At 45.6% G+C, this 23,951-nt stretch overlaps 1 protein-coding gene across 1 annotated transcript in view; it reads left to right on the top strand.

The window, feature by feature from the left end:
* The window catches only part of LOC306943030 (supervillin-like), a 90,837-nt gene extending 73,795 nt beyond the window's left edge, over positions 1-17,042 (top strand). Inside the window, exons 29-39 of the mRNA XM_079529235.1 lie at positions 4,360-4,507; positions 5,155-5,458; positions 5,899-6,050; positions 8,226-8,331; positions 9,238-9,445; positions 10,428-10,561; positions 10,943-11,098; positions 12,057-12,200; positions 13,202-13,323; positions 14,335-14,490; positions 15,998-17,042. Of these exons, the coding sequence (XP_079385361.1) occupies positions 4,360-4,507; positions 5,155-5,458; positions 5,899-6,050; positions 8,226-8,331; positions 9,238-9,445; positions 10,428-10,561; positions 10,943-11,098; positions 12,057-12,200; positions 13,202-13,323; positions 14,335-14,490; positions 15,998-16,084 (1,717 nt within the window). The 3' untranslated portion in view covers positions 16,085-17,042. The remainder of the gene's footprint in view (positions 1-4,359; positions 4,508-5,154; positions 5,459-5,898; positions 6,051-8,225; positions 8,332-9,237; positions 9,446-10,427; positions 10,562-10,942; positions 11,099-12,056; positions 12,201-13,201; positions 13,324-14,334; positions 14,491-15,997) is intronic.
* Positions 17,043-23,951: the final 6,909 nt, after the last annotated feature.

Here is a 23,951-nt window from a genome sequence, read left to right on the forward strand (position 1 = left end):
TAGAGTCCACTGGTTCATGTACTTTATATTTGCATTGTAATCCCCATAGAGGGATTTTAGATCACCTCATATAAGAACTGTATTTGAAAAATAATCAAATCATCCCGGCCGCTTCACTCATATGGATATGAAGAATCAACTGACTGAGAGAAAACAAAGTCAAAGTCGTACGATTTGTCACACACGTTACTGCGGTGACATTTGTTCTCCGCATTTGACCCATCTCTTGGAGCAGTGAGCCGCAGCCGTGCCGCGCTCGGGAATCATTTGATTAGTAGATTTGACCCCCCAATCCAACCCTTTGATGCTGAGTGCCAAGCAGGGAGGGATTGGGTCCCATTTTTACAGTCTTTGGTATGACCCGGCCGGGGATCGAACCCCGACCTCCCAGTTTCAGGGCGGACACTCTAACCACAAGGCCACTGAGCTAATGTTACTGCTGCTGAATTAGTTACATTTCCGCTAAAAACAAACTGTATCAAATATGACTAACTGACGGTCGTAAACGATACAGAGACACCTCCCTGACAATTTCACCGTTTATTTTTGGACCACAATTCTTATATAAGACGATTTTAAGATGAGCCCATGTTATTCTCCATAGAGAAATTACTTCCGTGAACCAGGGGACGAGCGAGTGACGTCAGGACTTCGGCGCTCTATATTAACACGTATTATGCTAATGACGTGTATACACGTCCTCTCAATTAAAACCGTGGGGTGCCTCGGACGTGTATTTTAGGTCCTTTTTAATGATACAAAGCAGGGATCGCTGAAATCCATTTTTTGACAGCAGCCGTTGCTAGGCAACACAGAGCTCCGGTCAGAGCTCCCGGACATGTTTTTCTATTGTCTCTAAATCTACGGCGCTCTCCATGGTTTTAATCAGAACGCTGATGTTCTGTCCTAATTTCTGACTTAACCAAGCATCTCGTTTGGAATATTAACACTTCTAAAGAGAGATCAGACTTATTAGCGCAACGTTATACCTCAGCGGGGCTTTTCAGAGTAAAATCTGCCCATTTGCTTGGCACTCTCGAGCCTTTATTCTGAAAAATTCCCCGACAAAAGTAGTGTTAATATACTAACTACATAATACAATGATTCCAAACCTGTGGGCCAGGGCCGTGACGATATTGCAAGTGGGCCTCGAATTATTGGCAAAATTCCTCATGAGTCATGAGACTTGTATATTGATAAATAACAGTATTATTTTTTTAAAAAAATCACACTTGTGTGAAGTGAGGGGTGCTCTTATCATCATACATCACATTCCGTGCTCAGCCAATCAAATCATCACAAATGCCATTCCAGCCAATCACTTTTAGCTTCTTCACTCTTCTGCCCTCACTTTTATCTTCAAAATCTTGCTCAGCCAATCAAATCACCGCTATGGGGTGATCAGCCAATCACAAGCCAATGTTTGTGTTTACACAAGCCCGGAAAGCTGGGCTTTGGAGAGGCTAGCGCGTCAGATGGGTGGGCCGCGGTCATTTTCAAGTGGGCTCTGATCCAGAAAAGGTTGGGAACCATTACACTAGTACAGTATATCCGTTGTTCTCTCTCTGTGTGTGTGTGTGTGTGCTAAAACTATAGTAGGCTATATATAATGTACTATAAATAAATCGCTTGTAATGTTGATAATGTTGTGTAATTTCTGTTCCCGGCTGGTACACTAAGTCATTGAGATAAAACTGTAAGTGAATTGGTTATTGCATGTTTTAACATTGCTGTCACATGATGGGAACATCATTGGTTCCAGTGCGGATCTTCACGTGGCCAGCCCGTGACATCAGCCTTTCTTTTTTTAGGTTTATTATTAGTATTTTCATTAAATACTTGTCGTCACCTCCATACCGTTCCACATGCACACCTTCTTAAATACACCCCAAGTAGCATCAGTTGGGCTAGGGTTAAAGACAGTAAGCAAGGGATGAATTTAAAAATAGCTAGAGTCATTGTGAATCAGATCGAGGGGGAATCTTTGACGTCTGTGCTTTCTGTGGCCTCGCTGACGTCACTAAGCCCTCCTTTGCTCTCTACTTCGCTGCCTCCTTCCCCCTCATCACCAGACCCGTGCACTGCCTCTGCTCCCATCTCTCTCCCCTGGTCACCACCAGATGCAGACAGGCTCTGTGCAGATGGGGTCTCTGGTCCCATCTCTTTCCCCTGGTCACCACCAGACGCAGACAGGCTCTGTGCAGATGGGGTCTCTGGTCCCATCTCTCTCCCCTGGTCACCACCAGACGCAGACATGCTCTGTGCAGATGGGGTCTCTGGTCCCATCTCTCTCCCCTGGTCACCACCAGACGCAGGCAGGTTCTGTGCAGATGGGGTCTCTGGTCCCATCTCTCTCCCCTGGTCACCACCAGACGCAGGCAGGTTCTGTGCAGATGGGGTCTCTGGTCCCATCTCTCTCCCCTGGTCACCACCAGACGCAGACAGGCTCTGTGCAGATGGGGTCTCTGGTCCCATCTCTCTCCCCTGGTCACCACCAGACGCAGACAGGCTCTGTGCAGATGGGGTCTCTGGTCCCATCTCTCTCCCCTGGTCACCACCAGACGCAGACAGGCTCTGTGCAGATGGGGTCTCTGGTCCCATCTCTCTCCCCTGGTCACCACCAGACGCAGACAGGCTCTGTGCAGATGGGGTCTCTGGTCCCATCTCTCTCCCCTGGTCACCACCAGACGCAGACAGGCTCTGTGCAGATGGGGTCTCTGGTCCCATCGCTCTCCCCTGGTCACCACCAGACGCAGACAGGCTCTGTGCAGATGGGGTCTCTGGTCCCATCTCTCTCCCCTGGTCACCACCAGACACAGACAGGCTCTGTGCAGATGGGGTCTCTGGTCCCATCTCTCTCCCCTGGTCACCACCAGACGCAGACAGGCTCTGTGCAGATGGGGTTTCTGGTCCCATCTCTTTCCCCTGGTCACCACCAGATGCAGACAGGCTCTGTGCAGATGGGGTTTCTGGTCCCATCTCTTTCCCCTGGTCACCACCAGATGCAGACAGGCTCTGTGCAGATGGGGTCTCTGGTCCCATCTCTCTCCCCTGGTCACCACCAGACGCAGACAGGCTCTGTGCAGATGGGGTCTCTGGTCCCATCTCTCTCCCCTGGTCACCACCAGATGCAGACAGGCTCTGTGCAGATGGGGTCTCTGGTCCCATCTCTTTCCCCTGGTCACCACCAGATGCAGACAGGCTCTGTGCAGACAACGCGTGTCCTCCTCCGGGCTTCCGTAGCTCCTCGGCCACGTGCGTCAGGTATTTCTTCATGGCGTAGGCGTCCTCGTCGTCTGCGTAGTACTTGGCCTCCACTTCGACCACTTGGAATCCCAGCATGTCTGTGTACAGGTGCAAGGCGGCTCGGTTGCCCTTGCGCACGTGAAGGGAGACGTACTTTGCTTTGAAGTTCTCGACCATGGCCCTGCTGGCCTGGTCCATCAGCTTCTGGGCCAGGCCCAGGCGTCTGTGGGAGCGCATGACCGCCAGGGACGTGATGTGACCGTGCGGGACGTCGTTGGGGTCCTCGTCCATCTTGGCCAGCACGTATCCGACTATTTTGCCGTTCTCGTCCTCCGCGATGTAGGAGAGCTGAGGCCAGGTCAATCCAGTGTAGAAGTAATATTTCATCTGGTAGTTCTCTGGTAGACACAGCAGGTTACAATGCTGCATGTTCATCAGGTCCTCTGGCTTCGCGTTTCGTATGTTCATCTTGTATGCCGGTGTGTGTGTTTGACTGTGGAAAGACAGGCACTGGAGTGTGATACAGAGATTCTGTAATAATAATTCATCTATGACCTCAGACATTGTCTACGACTCCAAATTTGGGCAAGGTTGAGACCCGATCAGAATTCCTGTTGACTTCAATTATAAAAATCACACCCGTGTGAACTGTGAAGTGAGGGGCACTAATATATTAAAGTCTAACTCATGTTGATTAGGTGATGTAATGGTGATGTAAAACAAACGCCATTAACAATAAAGAGACAATATGACGTAAATTTTCCCTTCATTGTCAATGCGTTTACAAAACAAACATTGAACTAAAGACAAACATTAAACCTGTGTATAGGAGGGGCTAGCGCCCCTCAAAAATAATGATGAAAGTTACATATTTCAAAAAGTACAAACATAACATAATACTACTTCTGTGGCCTACTGGCAGTGTGCGTGGGCAATGTGTCACGTATTGGTACAGTGGTTTGCAGGATCATCTCCAGACACAGACAGACAGGCCCTCCTACGGTATATGCTCGCCTCTGGGGTATAAAGCCATAAACATACTATATCTGTGCTTTGTCTTGACACTTTCTTGTGTGTGTGTGCGTTGCGTGCGTGGTGTTCATCTGTCCACAGAAAGGGACAGGGCCGTCCTGACTGGGCCATCTTCGGCAGACTGACGGAACACAACGAGACCATCCTGTTCAAAGAGAAGTTCCTGGACTGGACAGAGGCAAAGCCACCGTCACCCAAGTCTCCCTGCGAGCCAGTGCCAGAGCAGAAGGTACAGTACACACCAACGCACCCCACTGCACACCTTGTTTTTATTAAAGCTGGACAAACAGATAGGAAGTAGATTTCATCAGGCAGATAGCAGACATCAGAGAGGTTCATGCTCCCTCGTCTCTATCTCACCATCTGTTTATTGTGTATGATCACATACTGTGGGATCACCGCTCACCTTCAGCTCATATTGCTAAGGAACACTGCCTGCTTTCATTTGAAGCTTTTATCTGGACCGTCTGGCCTGGGGGAAGGCAGGATGCATACATCTTGTGGAAACGAAGTTCAGCGACGTCATACGAACACAAATACGTGTGTGCATGACTGGCAGAAATTCATGTTCCATAGAATGGTCAGTGCCAGTGCTAATGCACAGCTGCTACATGCAAAGTGGAACCGCATTTTGTGGAATCGCGATGCGATCATGTGACACATTGTGAGCTTGCAGATCTGCTATTTTCAAAAGATTTTCATGCAGTTGAAATCTTGTGAACTGAGACATACTTTTGGTACTTTTTAAGTGCATTATTTTGTTAAGTACATTTAAAATTCTGGACTTTAACTCGTAACGGAGTATTTCTACAGCAGTATTGATACTTCTACTTAAATAAAATATTTGAGTACTTTTCTCTCTCTCTCTCTCTCCAGGAGGTGGTACCAGCAGGGCGTGCCATCACAGAGTGCCAGGCGTACGACGCCACACTGATGCTCCCGGTGCTCCAGTCGTCCATCTCCACCGTGCTGGACGGCGCCAACGTGGGCCGTGGCCACGGGCCGGTGGAGGGCGGCGGGCCCGAGGACAGCCTGCGGACCCTGGAGGTCAGCACGGTGTCCGTGGACGTGTGGCACATCCTGGAGTTCGACTACAGCCGCCTGCCGCGCCAGAGCATCGGCCAGTTCCACGAGGGAGACGCCTACGTGGTCAAGTGGAGATACATGGTCAGCGCGTCAGGTCAGTTCACACATGGTGGTCAAGTGGAGATACATGATCAGCGCGACAGTTCAGGCAGTTGTCTGCCGAAACTTTGGTTTCTTTCTCTGCGTCCTATAATAAAAATGTTGACGTGTCCTACCGGAGACTCTGACTGTCTGTCATGAAATTATTGCCTTAGGAATAATGCGACAAAAACAAAATAATCTCCATGAATTCAAGGCTTCATGGGGTGTGTTATAATTGATAGGAAATAACACGTTTTGGGGGTGAACTACTCCTTTGAACATCAGACTTTTTGGGGTGTGGATATTAATTGTGTGTATGTGTGTGTGTGTGTATGTGTGTGTGTGTGTGTGTGTGTGTGTGTGTGTGTGTGTGTGTGTGTGTGTGTGTGTGTGTGTGTGTGTGCGTGTGCGTGTGCGCGTGTGCGCGTGTATGCGTGCATGCGCATCCTGCAGTGGGTCGCAGACAGAACCCTGAGGCGAGGAGCACAGGTCCGGGGAAGGAGAAGTGCTGCTACTTCTTCTGGCAGGGCCGACACTCCACCGTCAGCGAGAAAGGAACGTCAGCGCTGATGACTGTGGAGCTGGATGAGGAGAGAGGGGCTCAGGTAACCACCACTTTCACCCTGGCTTCCCTATGTTGGGCATGTTATTGTCAGGGAAATACTTTATACAACCCAGCTTAAACGTGCATTTCCCGTCAGTCAGTCCATCCATTCCGTCCGTCACCCCACGCCTCCAAATATGGTCATGCCTCGTGACATCACGTGACATCATCAGGGATGGATCTCCCTGATGGCATCAATATTGGCCAGCAATTCTACATCTGACCTCAAACCCTTAGATCTCCATATATGGAGTTGACCTGTTCTGACATTCCATATGTTGATCCTTCCCCATCCGTCCTTCCTCTTCCATGTCCCCCTTTTGACTGATACCTTCCATTTAGACGGGCCTGCCCCAAAGTTATTAGTGCAGCCGCACCCGGCAGCTGGCGAAAACTAGAGTTCTCAACAGGCCCGAAAATGAAGGCCCGGCCCTACCTGGGCCCTCATCAAACCCTGTACACTCAAGATACGCTCCATATATGGCCAGTATAGAATGAATTCCATATGTTGATCTGACCCCCATGCCAAAGCGCCAGCGCTCGCCCAGCAGTCTGCCGTCACCCAGGCGGATGTGTGCTTCTCGCCTTCAGGGCGTCTTACTGGTAGTTAATAGTTAACTGTCCTCCAAGTGGTTTCTTTTTTAATTGCGTCCAAAGGTCACATTTACTATGAAATCCTGCATATGGCGTCCATCACACCACCATATATGGTTGCCAATCGCTCATGCCTTGTGTTGTGACATCACGTGACATCATGGAGACTTAATGCCTCCATATATGGTCACGCCCCATGACATCACGCCAAGTGACACGTCACGCCACCATATATGGCCATCTCCTTATATGAAGATCACAACACTGATCTCATCTAATGTATCTCATGTATAACCATACATGGAGAAACTCGATCATCACCTAGATCAGAATTCATTCCATATGTTGATCTGACCCCCCCCCCCCCCCCATGCCCAGCGCTCGCCCAGCAGTCTGCCATCACCCTTTAGGGCGAGGCCGCTTCTCGTCCTCCTCGTTTTACTGGTATACTATGGGTTTAGGGCGAGGCCGCTTCTCGTCCTCCTCGTCTTACTGGTATACTATGGGTTTAGGGTGAGGCCGCTTCTCGTCCTCCTCGTCTTACTGGTATACTATGGGTTTAGGGCGAGGCCGCTTCTCGTCCTCCTCGTCTTACTGGTATACTATGGGTTTATGGGTCTTACTGGTATACTATGGGTTTATGGGTCTTACTGGTATACTATGGGTTTAGGGCGAGGCCGCTTCTCGTCCTCCTCGTCTTACTGGTATACTATGGGTTTTGACGGATCTGGGTAAAACAGGTTCCTGTTGCATTTTAAGGGCATCATCAAGGATGTGGTGAAGGAGGCATGTCATTGTTTTTCTTGAGAGGCCAAATGAAATGGTTGAATAGTTTTCTTCATGTTTTTATGGTTGTATGTTGCATATCGTAATCGTTGCTGTCATCTCCATATTTGTTTTTGTAAATTAACGCCATACTTGATCATACTACAGTGTCACAAAAGCATCAACAGTAGCAGATCCACTTGAGCTTATACTGTAGATCTTCTACTTTTGCTACTTTTGTGTCGTTTTATATGGCTGTTATCTTGACCAGGTCTCATGTAAAAGAGATTTCTGATCTTGAGACTTCCAAGCTTCACAACACATTGTAGTTTGTGGATTATCTATTTTCCCAGAGCAACACCATCGTACGACATATAAAATACAAAATATCAAATAGGACTATTAGTACGTTTTAGGCTTAGCTTCACTGTTGAGTGACACAGTTGTATTATGGCAATGCATTAATTAACGTCATTACAAGATCCAAAAAGGAAGTCATGTCACATGTTGTCCAAGAGACTAGTCCTACACGCGTTGTACGCTCAGTACAGGACCTTGCATGATGTTCCGACTGAGTGCTTAAATAAATGCCTTTCTGGTCGCTGCATATTGGACACTGGAGGTCCACTGCCCATTTATAGTCATAGTGACATTGTCACAATTACCTCTGTCCATCAGCAGAGACATGTTACAACTTGCGGATTTTAGCGGCAGCAAATCCCTGAACAGTAACTACCTGCAAGCTCTATCCGTGCATGACGTCACAGGTTCAAATACCTGCACCTGTAAACTCTATCCGTGTGTTGTGGTGTCACAGGTTCAAGTGCAGCAGGGGAAGGAGCCTCCATGTTTCCTGCAGTGTTTCAACGGAGGGATGATTGTCCACGCCGGGAAGAGAGAGGAAGAAGAGGAGAACGCACAGAGTGAGTCAGCACTGCAGCGTCTTATATTAATACTTTGTAGGGCATAGCAGTGGGTGTGGTTTTCTGGTTCCTCTGAAATCGGCAATATTTACACAAATATTTATCCGTTATTTTAAGCCTAGAATCAAGCTAGGATCCTGTGAATCATGACCATAAAACCTTTGATTCTGTGAGAAAAAAAAGTTGAAAAAAAATATCTAATATATAAAGCCAAAAAGCTTTGAGAATCACTGCTCTAAAACGTGCTGTTTCTTATTGTTTCTTATACGTTGATAACCTTATCAATCGAATATCTGGTTAGTTGATAAGCAGCGTTTAAAAAGAAAATCTGAGAATCTTAACATAAAAATCTACATTTTGCTGATAGACAGAAAGAATACAAAAGGCATATCATATTCCTTAAACAAACATTTATTTGACCATTTGAAATGAAAAGTGCTTGTCTGTCACATCATCACATGCAAAAGCAGAGACGTTTCTGTGGCTACCAAGGTGGGGGGACTTCAGCGTTACATTCACAGAAAACCGCCCAATGACGGAACGACAGAATGTTCGATTAATTGTTAACTGTTTAATTTCTTATTTAAAAAAAAAAAAAACATCTGTTTATTATGAATTTTTGGTATACAGGCATTTCAAAAATATTTAAGCAAGTTACAGATTGGTCAAAAAAATTGCAGAAACATACAAACAAAACAAGACTTACAATAAAAAGAGACAATACATAACAGTCAAAGAAAAAGACAAAAACAATAAAATAATAACCGACATGGCTGATGACTACACCGCACTAATTTCTTAACGTGATTAATCGATTAACGATGAACTATTAGCATCCCTAGTCCGGGACTGTTGCAGTCTACCGCTCTGGTTTACACAGCATTATACTATGCTGCCCCCCTGCAGGTGAGTGGCGTCTGTACTGCGTGCGTGGCGAGGTTCCCGTGGAGGGCCACCTGCTGGAGGTGGCGTGCCACTGCAGCAGCCTGCGCTCCCGCGCCTCCATGATCCTCCTGAACGTCAACAAGGCCATCATCTACCTGTGGCACGGCTGCAAGGCTCAGCTGCACACGCGTGCCGTGGGCAACACCGCCACGCTCAGGATCAAGGAGCAGTGAGTTGAAACGCAGTGTTAATTGTCTTGTTTGTCGCTAATCTTGCCACAAGATGAAGATCTTATCACGTCGTCGTGTAAGACATGTGGTGTCCGGGGGGGGGGGGGGGGGGGGCTTGGGGGCTCTAAGGGGTTCCAGGGGGTCCCTAGCTAAATATTTGACAGTTTGGAACCATGGAGTTTCTCATCAAACTGGGGGTCCCTAATAGCCCCTCCAACGAGCTGGCTTTTGGAAATGACGTCATGTGGCAGCCACGTCTATGGACTTTTAATTTTTGTTTAGAGACTGATGTTTGTTTGAAGAAGTGAGGGTGAGGGGCACCTTTGGGGGCACACACAAAGTCCATTGACTTGGCTGTCACATGACGTCACAATGAAACGGCAGGCGACCCTCAATCAGCTGGAGAATCACTGATGTAAGATCAGTAAATGTTACATCATGGTAAGCTGAGGGAAACATCAGCCGCTTGTTACTTGCACGAGCAGAGCGTGCACAAGTACTGTTTTCGGCTGCGTATGTCGTTGACACCCTCGGCCAATCAGGGTGCTGCGTGCGTACGCCGGTGACACCCTCGGCCAATCAGGGATTGTGGATTTTTGGTGGTCCCATCGGCCAATCAGGGATTGTGAATTGGTTTTGACTGGACAATAGAATGGTTATACTTACAAATTACGATGCTACACATCGTAATTTGTGGAAAGTTAATTAGGTGTAAGAACACCTTCATTCTCTAAAGTTTGTTTTAACAGTTGTAGGAATTTTGTTTTCAATTGGTGTAAGTTTTATTTTATATGTTTGTTTATGGGTTTCATCTTTATTTGTTATATTTGTATAGAGGGAGGGACAGTAAGTTGAGTCAGAGACTCTTGTGCTTGTGCTTGTGCTCTGCTCGCGCACAAGTAGGCCATTCATGGCCAACTTGTGTGCAAAGCGCAAGTTGGCAGCTCGACAGAGTGCATTTCTTGTTTTCCTCTGTTCCAGGTGCCCTCTGGAGGCAGGTCTCCATAGCAGCAGTAAGGTGACCATCCATGAGTGTGATGAGGGAGTGGAGCCCCCTGGCTTCTGGGAGGCCCTAGGCAGGAAGGACAGGAAGACCTACGACTGCATGCTGCAAGGTAAGTGTAACACTCACAAGCCCTTCATTAACACATACAGTACATGTATGAGGCTGGTGGCGTTGCTGTGTGGAGGAACATCTGCTATGAAGTTTGAGTTGTAGTGGGCGCCGGTTCTGTGGGCAGAGGCACAGATTATGCCCATGGACTGGACATGTCCAGACGTCTGTGAAAATCGCCAAAGGTTATGCCCGTTAGGGCATTAGGGAGCAAGACACTTGGGCATGGTTTGAGTGGGTGAATGTAAGGCCTTATAGCCTATAAATACACTAAATACACGTTCATTATTTTACCATATGTGGACTGTACATGCCCTACGTCAGTGCAAATCCCCTTGAGAATGATATACACATTGTTTGTTTGCTGCCTTGATGCTTTCAGACCCAGGAAAGTTCAACTTCACCCCACGGCTGTTCCAGCTGAGCAGTTCATCAGGAGACTTTGTGGCGACGGAGTTCTACCATCTGTCCAGAGCTCCTGACCTGGTCAGCTCTCTGCCCTTCCTGCAAGAAGACCTTTATAATGCACCACAGCCTGGTGAGCACCCGCACGCACACATACTGTATACACGTCGCAGACAATATGCAAGGACACAAATGTATGCTCATGCACAGTCAGACGCCATATGCAAACATTTGTATCTATCACACTTTCTGTGAAGGTCCATGTCTTTAATGCACTTCTATGTTAGACAAAAATATTCCATTAAACCACCTATATTTCTAATGTTTGTTTGTTATAATACTGAGGAATAGCTTCTTCCCCCAGCAGGATATACTGTAAGACTGCTAAATAAGAAAAAGTGATGAACACCCTCTGTTTTCTTGCAGATCTTTGAGTGGTGCTAGCCACTCCTATAGACAGCAATACGTGTCCCTATGTCTACATGTCTGTCTCTGTGTCTGTCCACCTTACCAATACCACTGGATGGCACTGTTGCACAGCATCACTCACACACACACACACACACACACACACACACACACACACACACACACACACACACACACACACACACACACACGCACACGCACACGCACACAGGCCAGGGAGGAGAACCAGTACAGTACAGTACAGTACAGTACAGTACAGTACAGTACAGTACAGTACATAAGCACGAGTACAGTACAGTATAGTACAGTACATAAGCACGAGTACAGTACAGTATAGTACAGTACATGAGCACGAGTACAGTATTAACCCTATTAATTGCTTTTAGGGCTGTTCTTACTGCTATTTATGTCGTTTTTGTTTTGTTTTTTTGTCTCCGCCGGGTCAAAGGGAGATGGGGGTCCAGGGCCAAATACATATCAAAGTTTGGGTTCTTGAAATTCAAAAGGTTGAGACTGACTGCACTAAAACAACATTGTGTGTGTATGTGTGTGCGTGCGAGCGTGTGTGTGTGTGTGTGTGTGCGTGCGTGTGTGTGTGCGCGTGTGCGTGTGTGTGCGTGCGTGTGTGTGTGTGCGTGCGTGTGTGTGCGTGCGTCTCCTAGCATTGTTCCTGGTGGATAACTTCCATGAGGTGTACCTGTGGCAGGGCTGGTGGCCTCAGGACACCGAGAGCCCCGGCTCCGCTCGCATCCGCTGGGACGTGGACCGCAAGTGTGCCATGGAGACCGTGCTGCAGTACTGCAGAGGTTAGACTGATTGAATACTTTATTAACAGTTTGCAGAACAAAAGGCACAGGAAAGTACAGTTCAATGCACAAGGTCTGCTAAGAGGATTTAAAACCCAAGAAAGCCTACATTCCATTGGGTTCCTTCATATTCAATTAATCTGAACATTTAATGGCATACAGTTTGTAAATTCATCAAAGATGCGATTATATACCTCCCCCTGGCCAGCCAGCCGGAGCGCCTGATGGAGGGGAAAGGAACTGGTCGGAATAACGTGTTCCTTCCACTCGCTACGTCCAGCCGGGGAAATCCCCCCTGTCAGGTGAAAAGAAGCAGCTTGGACTCCTCATGCATAGAAGGAAGCATGAGGTCAGTCCACTGCCCCCCCAGGTTGGCAGAGGCAGTGTAGCGCCCAGGATTACATTACATAATTGGCACTGGGTGAAAAAATGGGTTGCAAAATCGTGGGATAAAGATTACATTAAAAAGATATGCGAATATAATCCATTTCTAATGAATGAAGCCTTGGCCTGGAAGAGAGGTCATCCAGTGGTCTCCAACCTTCTTAGAGTGTTTCAACCCTCCACTACACTCTCCAGTTGGCGGGTCAGCAGTGATTGGCCAAGTCACTGCCCCTCTCCTCCAGGCTTCCAGCTATAGACGAATCTGCGGAGGGGCGCAGCCATCACCAGCTATATCATTGGCCAAACCTTGCCAACAGGGAAGTCTCCCCCCCCCCCCCCCCCCCCCCAACAACAAATATAGTATACAAACACCCGCAGACCCCCATTTGAAAAGGTACAGTATGCCAGGGACCCCCATAAGAGAAGATTTTTACGGCTCTAGCAGTGATTCTAAACTCTCAGAGTTACAGACCCATAAGGGTCCATTTGGTTCCTAACTATCATTTAGCTGGGGACCCCCTGTATCTCCCTCAAGGACCCCTGGGGGTCCCCGGACCCCACTTTGGGAACCACTGGCTTAGGTTATTAACGTTCAAAGTGGTTCTCTTCTCCTGCAGAGAAGAACGAGAAGAAGCCTCAGAAGTCCTACCTGATCCACGCTGGTCTGGAGCCTCTGACCTTCACCAACATGTTCCCTAGCTGGGAGCATAGGGAGGACATCGCTGAGATCACTGAGAGGGTTAATATCGCACGCACGCACGCACGCACGCACGCACGCACTCACGCACGCACGCACAGTCGCACGCACGCACAGTCGCACACACTGAACGCTCGCTCTGTCCCCCAAGGTTCGCCTGTTTCTTTTGGGGACAGAGAGGAGGTCCAAGTTTGTGGACCGCAGGTTCCGTATCAGAGTAGGTTTATGGAGGAGGCATTAGAGGTACTGTGGAGCCAGGGCATTTTTGCATTTGTAGGATAGAAGGAGTTTGTAATTGATGTGGAACTTAACAGGAAGGAAGCCAGTGCAGTTTTTTATGGGTTGGGGTGAGAACTCTGGCAGCTGAGCTTTAGACATACTGGAGCCTATCCAGGTACTTGTTCGGGAGCCCAAACAGGATTCCATTGCAGTAGTTCAGGCGGGGGGTAACTAAGGCGTGAATGAGGGTCTCAGTCACGGAACTCATGAACTCATACGTACTGTACTGTACATGTATGCTGCATGCATAAACTAACTCAAGAACTCATGTACAGGTATGCTGCATTTATAAACGAAATCATGAACTCATGTACATGTATGCTGCATGCATAAACTAACTCAAGAACTCATGTACATGTATGCTGCATTTATAAACGAAATCATGAACTCATGTACATGTATGCTGCATGCATAAACTAACTCAAGAACTCATGTACATGTATGCTGCATTTATAAACAAAATCATGAACTCATGTACATGTATGCTGCATGCATAAACAAAAACTGGCATCTCTCCTTAAACGCTACTCGTCGCTTCACTGAGGTATTTTTTTTACTTTACTGGATTATTTCCAATTTTCAGTACTTTTACTTCTACAATCTCATATTGTGTTATTTTAAGGATTTTTATACATTTGAAAATGTGTGAAATGGGACATTCTGCATAATGAGTACTTTCTCTTTTTGGTACATTTTGATAACAACAATATACTTTGAGTACCTTTTGAGTATTATGACGTGAGCTCTGCCTGTGTTTCCATTGTCCACCTCTAGGAGGCGGAGGTGTGTAACCAGATCATCCTGGTGGAGGACGTGCTGGCCCGTCTGTGTCAGAACACCTATCCCCTGGAGCAGCTGCTCGCCCGGCCCCTCCCCGAGGGCGTGGACCCCCTTCGCCTCGAGATCTACCTCTCCGACCAGGACTTTGAGGTGAGGTTATAGCCTCGGTACTCATGCTTTTCTTTTCGTTAGCATTCGGCTCAAAAAGAAAAGCTAGGGGAAACCCACTGGAAAATCTGGCATAGGAAGTGCAGTAGCAGTGCAGAGGGGCGTCGCTCCAAATTTGGGAAATCACACAGACTGGGGCACTGTGACACTGACCCAGTGGTCTCGCATAGACAGACAACCATTCCACAATATCCCTATCCCTATATATATATATATATATATATATATATATATATATATATATATATATATATATATATATGAGAGAGAGAGAGAGAGAGAGAGAGAGAGTGTGAGAGAGTGTGTGAGTGAGTGAGTGAGTGAGTGTCTGGAACTACACCTCCTGAAAGCTGAGAACGGAAGCTGCTCCTTCCCGCACACATTTCCGTGTGAGTTAGACAGATACATATACATTGTAGACAAAAAGACACGTACTGCACATAGTACAGCATTCAATGTTTATCCAAGAAATGTATGTTCTTAGATACAAGAAACCATTGTAAAGCTTTCTTATGGGGTTACAATTTCAACAAAAGTCTTTTTTAAACGAGACACCTTGTACGCAGCATTCTAACTCCACCTAACTCTGACCTTTCAGAACAAATCCTAGGTGGATTCAGGTAAGGAGAGTTCTTCATGGCATTCACGAGCACTGATGAGCACTCTTGTCTTTCTTTCTTAAGCATGACAATATGATATCACTACGATCTTGAAGTTCGGCTTCCCTCTCACTCACAACTACAATATTCTCCTGCTCATACACCTGAATGTGCCTGGTGCTTTGCTGGTGCAAACACTGCACCCACTTTTACTTTCTTTCAGCCGAGATGTAAGAACTGCTACATAGACTGGAAGCCCATTTCCACTATATACGTTATACGGTATACTTCACATATAGTACAAAAATAGACAATGTACTGTAGCAGATCTATAAGGTCACAGTGTACTGTATTTTCACCGTCTTTGAATTGTTTTTTAACTTGAAAATGGAAATATGATATGGTAAAAATAGGGATGCTTTGTTGAACGTGGGTTAATAATACAAATAAAGAGGCCTGTCTTGTGAGATTTTTCTTGACATTCCCTCTTTACATACATGAGAGTTCTGGGATTTGTCCTTCTCAATTCAGAGTTTATATCTCAGAATGCAGAGGTTTTCTCTAATAAATGAAAGTGACATACAGTGTGGGGTTTAAAAAAATAAATCACAAGTGCAAGAAGAAAATTAATCACAATTCAGGCTATTTTGATGGCTATGTTTTCAGTAGCAGAAATGGGCTTCCATAATGGAGAACAAGTGATGCCATGCTTTTCTTTCCGTTCTTTCCGTCACTTCTTCTAATATGGTGGCATGGGGGCTTTTGTGACCATGAGCTGCCACTCTCCAAATCATTCTGCGTCAGGCCTTTATGTACAGTACACTATCACTGCCTCAAATGTTAAACAATGTCTTGATGTACTAAGTCATTGTTTTTCTTTTCCGTTACAGAAAGCATTGGACATGAAGAGGGACGAATATGAAAGTATGCCAGGGTGGAAGCAAGTGAACTTAAAGAAGGCCAAAGGACTATTTTAAAACACAGGATGGTATGCGAAGTAGATAAAACATTGATGGATAGAGATGGAAAGGAAGGAAATGTCTTTCCTGCAAACTGCAAGTGAACATGTTGAAGAAGACGTCGACATAATAGACCCGCTTTAATCCGACGGGGTTAAATTAAAAGACGAAGAGGAATGGTGTGTCCTGCCACAAGAATGCGCCTACCTATGTGTGCTAGCCTCGTTTAGAGTTGCATTTTTACCTTTCCACAATGTAACTATGTAAGGAAGCGGTGCAGTTCTAAAAACGAAAAACAAAACTGCTTTGTTTCAGTACACGATGTAGTTGTGTATGTATGTGAAGTCTCCTTCAAGCACTTAAAACTCACTGCTCTCATGCCGTGGACTTGTCAATGACAATGTGCACACTGCGACGCTTGGCCTCCGGATGGCGTGCTTCTGTTGTGTGTGCGCGTGCGTGCAAGAGTGGCTGTATATTGTTTAAACGTGTAAATGTGATAGTAAAGTGCACATTCATGGTCTATGACTGTGTGCATGATGTTGCGTCACTGTATAATAGTCGTATGTGTGTATACAGTGCGTGAGTATGTGTGACGTTCGACGTTGTATCTATGTAAAAACAAACATGATGATGTAGGAGGATAATGAATTCAATGTATGAGCTTGAAATTGTGTCAAGACGACAGCGACGAGTGTTCCCTTTGTCTACGGTGTCTCGAATGGTGTCCTACGTAAGGTATGTACCTTTTGTTGCATTGGCTCAAATGTGATCCCTTAACCTTTGACACCGACTGTAAAAGCAACAAAGGGCCTTGTTGTAAAGGTATGGCTTTTGTGACAGGAGGAGAGAGAAGGAAAAAAAAACATTTAATGTATAGTGCCTTGCTTTTTGTGTACAGTTTATATACAGAAATTCTAGTCTGCATTTTAAGACTTTATTTGTGATATAAGACATAGTGAATTAAATGAAAATGCCCAAATCAAAGTCAATTTACTGTCTTATGTAAATGTGCATGCATACATAATGCAACCAGTATGACATTTATAAACGAATACCGTTTTAGTTATAGACACACTTTCATCAGGATTAGCCATTTATTGCAATGCTATTGCATTCACTTTGGTGGTGTGGCACTGCGCCTGTGACACTATGGCGGTGGTGGCTCAGGGGTAGAGTGGCACTGCGCCTGTGACACTATGGGGGCGGTGGTGGCTCAGGGGTAGAGTGGCACTGCGCCTGTGACACTATGGGGGCGGTGGTGGCTCAGGGGTAGAGTGGCACTGCGCCTGTGACACTATGGGGGCGGTGGTGGCTCAGGGGTAGAGTGGCACTGCGCCTGTGACACTATGGGGGCGGTGGTGGCTCAGGGGTAGAGTGGCACTGCGCCTGTGACACTATGGGGGCGGTGGTGGCTCAGGGGTAGAGTGGCACTGCGCCTGTGACACTATGGGGGCGGTGGTGGCTCAGGGGTAGAGTGGCACTGCGCCTGTGACACTAGGGGGGCGGTGGTGGCTCAGGGGTAGAGTGGCGTTCACTTTGGTGGTGTGGCACTGCGCCTGTGACACTATGGGGGCGGTGGTGGCTCAGGGGTAGAGTGGCTGGATGGTAACTGCAAGGTTGCCAGTTCGAACCCGGGCTCCCCCAGAGTCAGTGTAAGTGTCCTTGAGCAAGACACTGAACCCCTAATTGCTCCTGATGTGCTGGTTGGTGCCTTGCATGGTTTCCGCCGCCATCGGTGTATGAATGTGTGTGTGTGTGAATGGGTGAATGTAATGCACAATCTATGCTATATAAATGCACCATTTATCATTTACACTACTGATTATCTGTGCAAGCATGCATGACACAGAATGTCATGTTTCATATCAAGAACCCTCCAAGATACGTATTTGGCTGCGAACCCCCATCTCAAAATATTTTGTTCCAGGGACCCCCAGAAGCGCCCCTCAAAAATATCTCATATTACCCAGCGTTAGACCCCAACCGATATATTGGCTAATGTGTCCTATTTTGTAACATTTTAAAGATTTTCTAAAAATAGTCGATGCACATGCTCATGTGTCATGAATGCAACGTGTTGTGAGCTTGTACATGGGCTCAAGTAAAATGTCCGCTAAATCTGGTCCCCACACGTCTCAATATTTGCCATTGACAATGAAAGGAGAAATTAGGTCAAATTTCTACCAAATATGATGTAAATTAAACGCCATTGACAATTGAAAGTTTACGTCATATGTAGACGAGCAAATCGGCCTACCAATCAGATGTCGGTGGGAACGCTTGGTCAATAAGGGACCACCAATCTTTCTTGATGATGTATGATGATGTACGATCATGATATTTAGGGCTCCATCTTGCGGCAGGGGCCCTTTTTCCTTAATTTGGGGATTTAATATTGTGTGAGAGGTGTGGCCCTGTAAAATTTGTTATCTTGTGCCACAGCCTAAGTCCCTAAAACACCTCCATTACCCCTTACATTATGCATACGTAGGTGTGGTTTGGGCGTTACAATGATTAAACCAATCACAGTGCCACCTGCCATTGCATTTAAGAGATCCATTATCCATTTAACATTATGCCCAGTGATTTACACTATGGCCCATGGCCATGGAAGAGCGACACACGTTGCTGCCTTGAAATATAGCCTATTTATATTTGATACAGCGGCCGGGTTGTTTTGTGTCCAGCAGCTCCAACACAGCCTCACTCGTGCAAATCTAATAACTTCTTTGACTAGACAAACACAATAAGCACAAGGAATTGACACTGCTGATTATAGTAAAATTCCAATCACAGAGATTTGTGGAGAATTAAGACAGAACAAGACCTCTGAGCTGTGAATGTTGTGCAACATGACTCAAGCCGAGGCAGCTCCAACTCAGGTCTCACCGCCTCAGAGTCAGGAGCGCATTCTTTTATCAAAGTCAAACAGAATTCGCATTATGGGCGGTTTGAAGAGGCATTTTCCATTGTCAACCTGTGTGCATAAGATAGCAAATATATAGGGAAAGTGCATCAACACGCCTACAGACACACCTCCACCCGCAAATATAGGAGTCGGCAAAATGAATAGTGTGTTGTGTGGCCGCAAGATAACGTTTACGAATAGTGGAAGCTCCTAAATGCGCAATTCACGGAAAATGTTTACTTGAGGATAAAGCATGGCATAAGATGGAGCCCCAGTGGTCTCCATACATGGGGATATCCGACTAGGACGTTGGGCTACACTATATGACATATCCAACTAGCACGTTGGGTTATGACATATGAGTTTGTAAATACATCAAAGATGCGATAATAATCCATTTAAATGGATAAAGCCTTGACCTGACGTCAAAGTCCTGATGTCACTCGCTCGTCCCCTCGATTCCCCTGGTTCACGGAAGTAATTTCTCTATGGAGAATAACATGGGGTCATCTTAATATCGTCTACTATAAGCATTGTGGTCCAAAAATAAACAAGCTGTCTCTGCTTTATTGTCAGGGAGGTGTCTCTGTATCGTTTGCGACAGTCAGTCCATATTTGATACAGTATGTTTCTAGTGAAAATTTGACTAATTCAGTAGCAGTAACAATAGTGTTTTCTCTCAGTCAGTTGATTCTTCATATCCATATGAGTGAAACGGCCTGGATGATTTGTTTCTTTTTCAAACACAGTTCTTATATGGCGATCTAAAATCCCCCTATGGGGATTACAATGCAAATAAAAAGTACATGAACCTGTGGATTTGTGCCCTTTACCGATATTGACGTCAGACTTCGGTGCTATAAAGACTTGCCATAACTTAATGGCAAGGTGGAAACTAGCGCTAGTAAAGCAACGTTACGTCCTGCTGCCTCCTGCATTATGTGCAAATTCCATACAGGTATGCAGGGCCGTTGAATGATTATCCAACGAACACTTCAAAACTCCTTAGAAAACACTTAGAAAAAATCACACCCGTGTGAACTGAGTGGTGCAAGGTCTTATATAGCCTGATCAGCTGTGGTCTGACGTAATGTCAGTGACCATAGTAACCATGCTCATTTTTCTGGGGACACATACACACACGGGTACTAACAAAACCAGTTGTTGGAGTGGTTTGCACCACTCAAAAAATAATAGTAAAAAAAAACATAAAGTCATCATGTCTAAGTTGGATTTTTCCTATACACAGGTTTAATGTTTGTCTTTAGTTCAATGTTTGTTTTGTAAACGCATTGACAATGAAGGGAAAATTTACGTCATAATGTGTCATTTACGTCATATTGTCTCTTTATTGTTAATGGCGTTTAATGTTTGTGTTGGCAACTTGGCATCGTTTGTTTTACGTCACCATTACATCACCTAATCAACATGAGTTAGACTTTAATATATTAGCGCCCCTCACTTCACATTTTTATGAAACAAACGCTTTGCAGATAGAAAGAGGAGAAATCAAGCTTTTCATACAGCTGCATTAATGTTGGTGAGTTTGACGTAATTTAATACAATTAGATAGGACTTTGTCTGTGTGGGTATGAGCTGTCAATAGAAAGAATTGCGGCTAGTTTCCACCCTGCTATTAACTTATGGCAAAATGACCACAGTGTGCATATGGTGTATTGAATATTCTAAACATGAGTATTCTGATTTTGAGCACATCAGATGTTTTAACGGTTATTTTTAAAAGGGCGTGGTCATTTTCGGGTATTTCGCCCCAGATAGTTTTTTGCGGGGGTCATATAGCCAAGAACAGTTGAGATATTCTCTCCTAACTGAAGTGCATCTTAGCAGTTTGCCACAGTCAGAGAGAACTAGACTATATTTCTTCTGTTCTCTCTGACTGTGGCAAACTGCTCAGTCACTATAATGTAGCCCCAAACTGTTCAGGCCGCGTCTCCCCCCAAAACAATAATCATATTGTAACTGTGGACCCCCTGCACTCTGACAAAGCACTTGGAAATGTAGGATTTGAGGCGTTACGTTTAGTTGTGTGTGCGCGTGCGTGCGTGCGAGCGAGCACGGAATGTCCGTTTGAGCATATACCGTGACATCATGTTGACATCATCAGATGCCATTGTGATTAAAGGCACTGCTCACTTCGCACAAGTGTGATTTTTAAAGAATGTATTAAATCTTTGGAAAATAGTAGATAGGCCTACAAGCTCACAATGTGTTGCATCGCGACGCATTGTGTGCACGAGCAATAGCATGTATACAATACTAATTTCAAATGGCCGAAATGTATATAGTGCCGAGTGGTTGCTGTATGTTTTGTAATATTAATCAAAATCTACAAAGTAAAAAAATCACACTTGTGTGAAGTGAGGGGTTCTCTAATCATCATACATCAACATCAGCCAATCAAATCATCACATTCCATGTTACAAACACACACACACACAAAGCTGTGCTCAAACATACCCCAAAATTGTACAGTAGTTGAGTAAATGTACTTAGTTACTTTACACCACTGCCTTTAACCCTGGCGTCCCTACTGGGCATGACATTTTCAAAAGTAGCATGTCTATAAGCTTGTATAGTAGTTCAGCATGGCAGAGCACAATCAAGTCAGAAATCACAGAAGGATATCTCAACTTGACTGACTGCCTCCTAAGCATACGGCAAAGTGCGATTTCATCCGTTCTGGCATGGGTACTGTGAAAATATAATATGTGTAATATTAATAAGAGTTAGTTATATTGAATTGAACTCCTCAGGGTAGTCGAGGACTTATATCTCAGGGCTTGGACTGCTTCAACGGAATAGGACCTGGAGGTCGAGGCAAGCTAGCTGCCTGGAATCTTGCATGGTATGAGGAAAGTGTGGAATGCTATGAAAGGCACTGGATGTCACATGGACGGACAACATCAGAAATCTGATCCTCTGTACACCTATGGGGACCTACCACGGGTCACAGACAAAGTCAGAGAGATAAGCATGAGGCTGGCAGGGCACTGCGCCAACCAGTGGAAAGCAAACTGGAGTGCTTAATGCCACAAATTGTAAACTGACACTATGGGAATCCAGGAAAGGCAAGAAGTGCACCACCTACGTTACGTAGATACACTGCTGCGTGACATTTTAGCTAACTGCACTGTAAAGCTCAAGGCCCTGATGCTAGATAGGAGAGTGTGGAGGGCAGCGATTCAGTCCCAGTTAGCGACACTCACTCTCACATAGTCATAGTACGTCTTTGGCAATTATATATGTAAATTAGATCAATGTGTGTCTTCTCTCATTCCCTTTAAGAGCCATAGGCGCATTTCCATCTGGCAAACTGCTATTTGAATTGTGGTTTCTGAAGTTTGAATAGAACAGCAGAAGCCACTTTAACAGCATAGCTGCATATGAATGGTGAAAAATCCAAATGTCTCTCAGCTATGTTGAACATAATGTGTTGAATTGTGTTGAACACGCAAATCCCTAAGTACAAAAAAAGAAATTGATTTTATTAGGTAGTACATTAAAAAAAATTCTACCTAAAAGTAAAAAACATTAAAAACAGGGTGTAGGGGTAGCTAGAGCCTGGAAATGGCTTTTGTGGTAGGGAGGGTGGGGGTCTATTCTACTTCAACTGTTGGCACTTTTTAAGACACATTCCTCTCAAATACCATATTTACTACTAGCCATATTTTCTTTAGTGTTTCAAGCTTACTGGAATTGTTTCGTCAGCAATATTATTTAGTTCTAGTTTGGAAATGGAACCTCACACATTCGGCACAGTCCACTAGTTATGCTCCCAGCTCCCGTTGATTGACATTTTTCTGATTATGGACCCTAACTAAAAGATCTAAAAAATATTGAGTCCTTTAGTTTGACTGACAGGCTCAGGGGTAGAGTGACTGGGTGGGAACCTCAAGGTTCCCAGTTCGAACCCTAGCTCCAGAGTTAATGTCGAAGTGTCCTTGAGCAAGACTCTGAACCCCTCATGTCTCCAGATGTGCAGGTTGGTGGTGCCGTGCATGGTTTCCTTCAGCATCGGTGCGTGAATGTGTGTGTGAATGGGTGAATGTAATGCACAATCTCTGTAAAGCGCCTTGGATAAGGGCGCTATATAAATGCACCATTTATCATTTACTCTCCTTCCATGTGCCTGCCATGGACTGATTCAAACTTTGACATGGACATTGCCCCCAATTCTTTATGAGCTATCCTTGCCAGTGTCTGATACGGACCTTCTCTGTTGCGACGCACCCAACTTTGGCTTTTACAACTACATGTCTGATCTTGCTGATGGTCATCAAAGTCTGACTTTTGTAATACTGTCCAGTTAAACTCAAATTTGTGTTCGGGTAGCTCGGTAGAGCTCGAGCCTTTGGACCACGAGTTTATGGTTTTGATCCCAGGCACCGCCAACTCAGTGTATGAGTAGCACGGCTTGGGTCTGGCAAGTCGTGCGGCAAGTTGAGCTGATGGTAGGTGTGGCGTTCCACCTCAGCATCCATCTCCCAGGGGTCTAGCGCATTGTAACAGGGACAGAATCCCGCAGGTCCTAGTAACTGCAAGAAAAAACAACACAGGCCCAATAACATCGCACTTTCATATGGATCTCGGACCTCATGTGGGCCGACCTATGACATATCATAGGGAAAAAAATATATCGATTTACTAATATGGCTTCTGGCAGTGTGCGCAAGAAACGTTCCTCGGATAGGTCCAGCGGTTTGCCAGATTATCTGCGGACAAACAAACAAATGGACAAACAAACAAACAAACACGCACACATGCAGACCCTCATATAAATAGCTAGCCTTTTCATAGTCACGCTGTAAAAAAGAAGGTATCTAATAACAGTGTGTATTCATGAGGCTACATCTCTGATGTGTGACTTCATGTTTGGATGAGCCCCCGTTTGAGCGCTATTCACTTCCATCGTGAAATGTAGGTTAACCGTTCCAAAAAAGATAAATCGTGTGG

The sequence above is a fragment of the Electrona antarctica genome, assembly GCF_951216825.1.
Source record: "Electrona antarctica genome assembly, chromosome: 19".
Taxonomy (NCBI): Eukaryota; Metazoa; Chordata; class Actinopteri; order Myctophiformes; family Myctophidae; genus Electrona; species Electrona antarctica.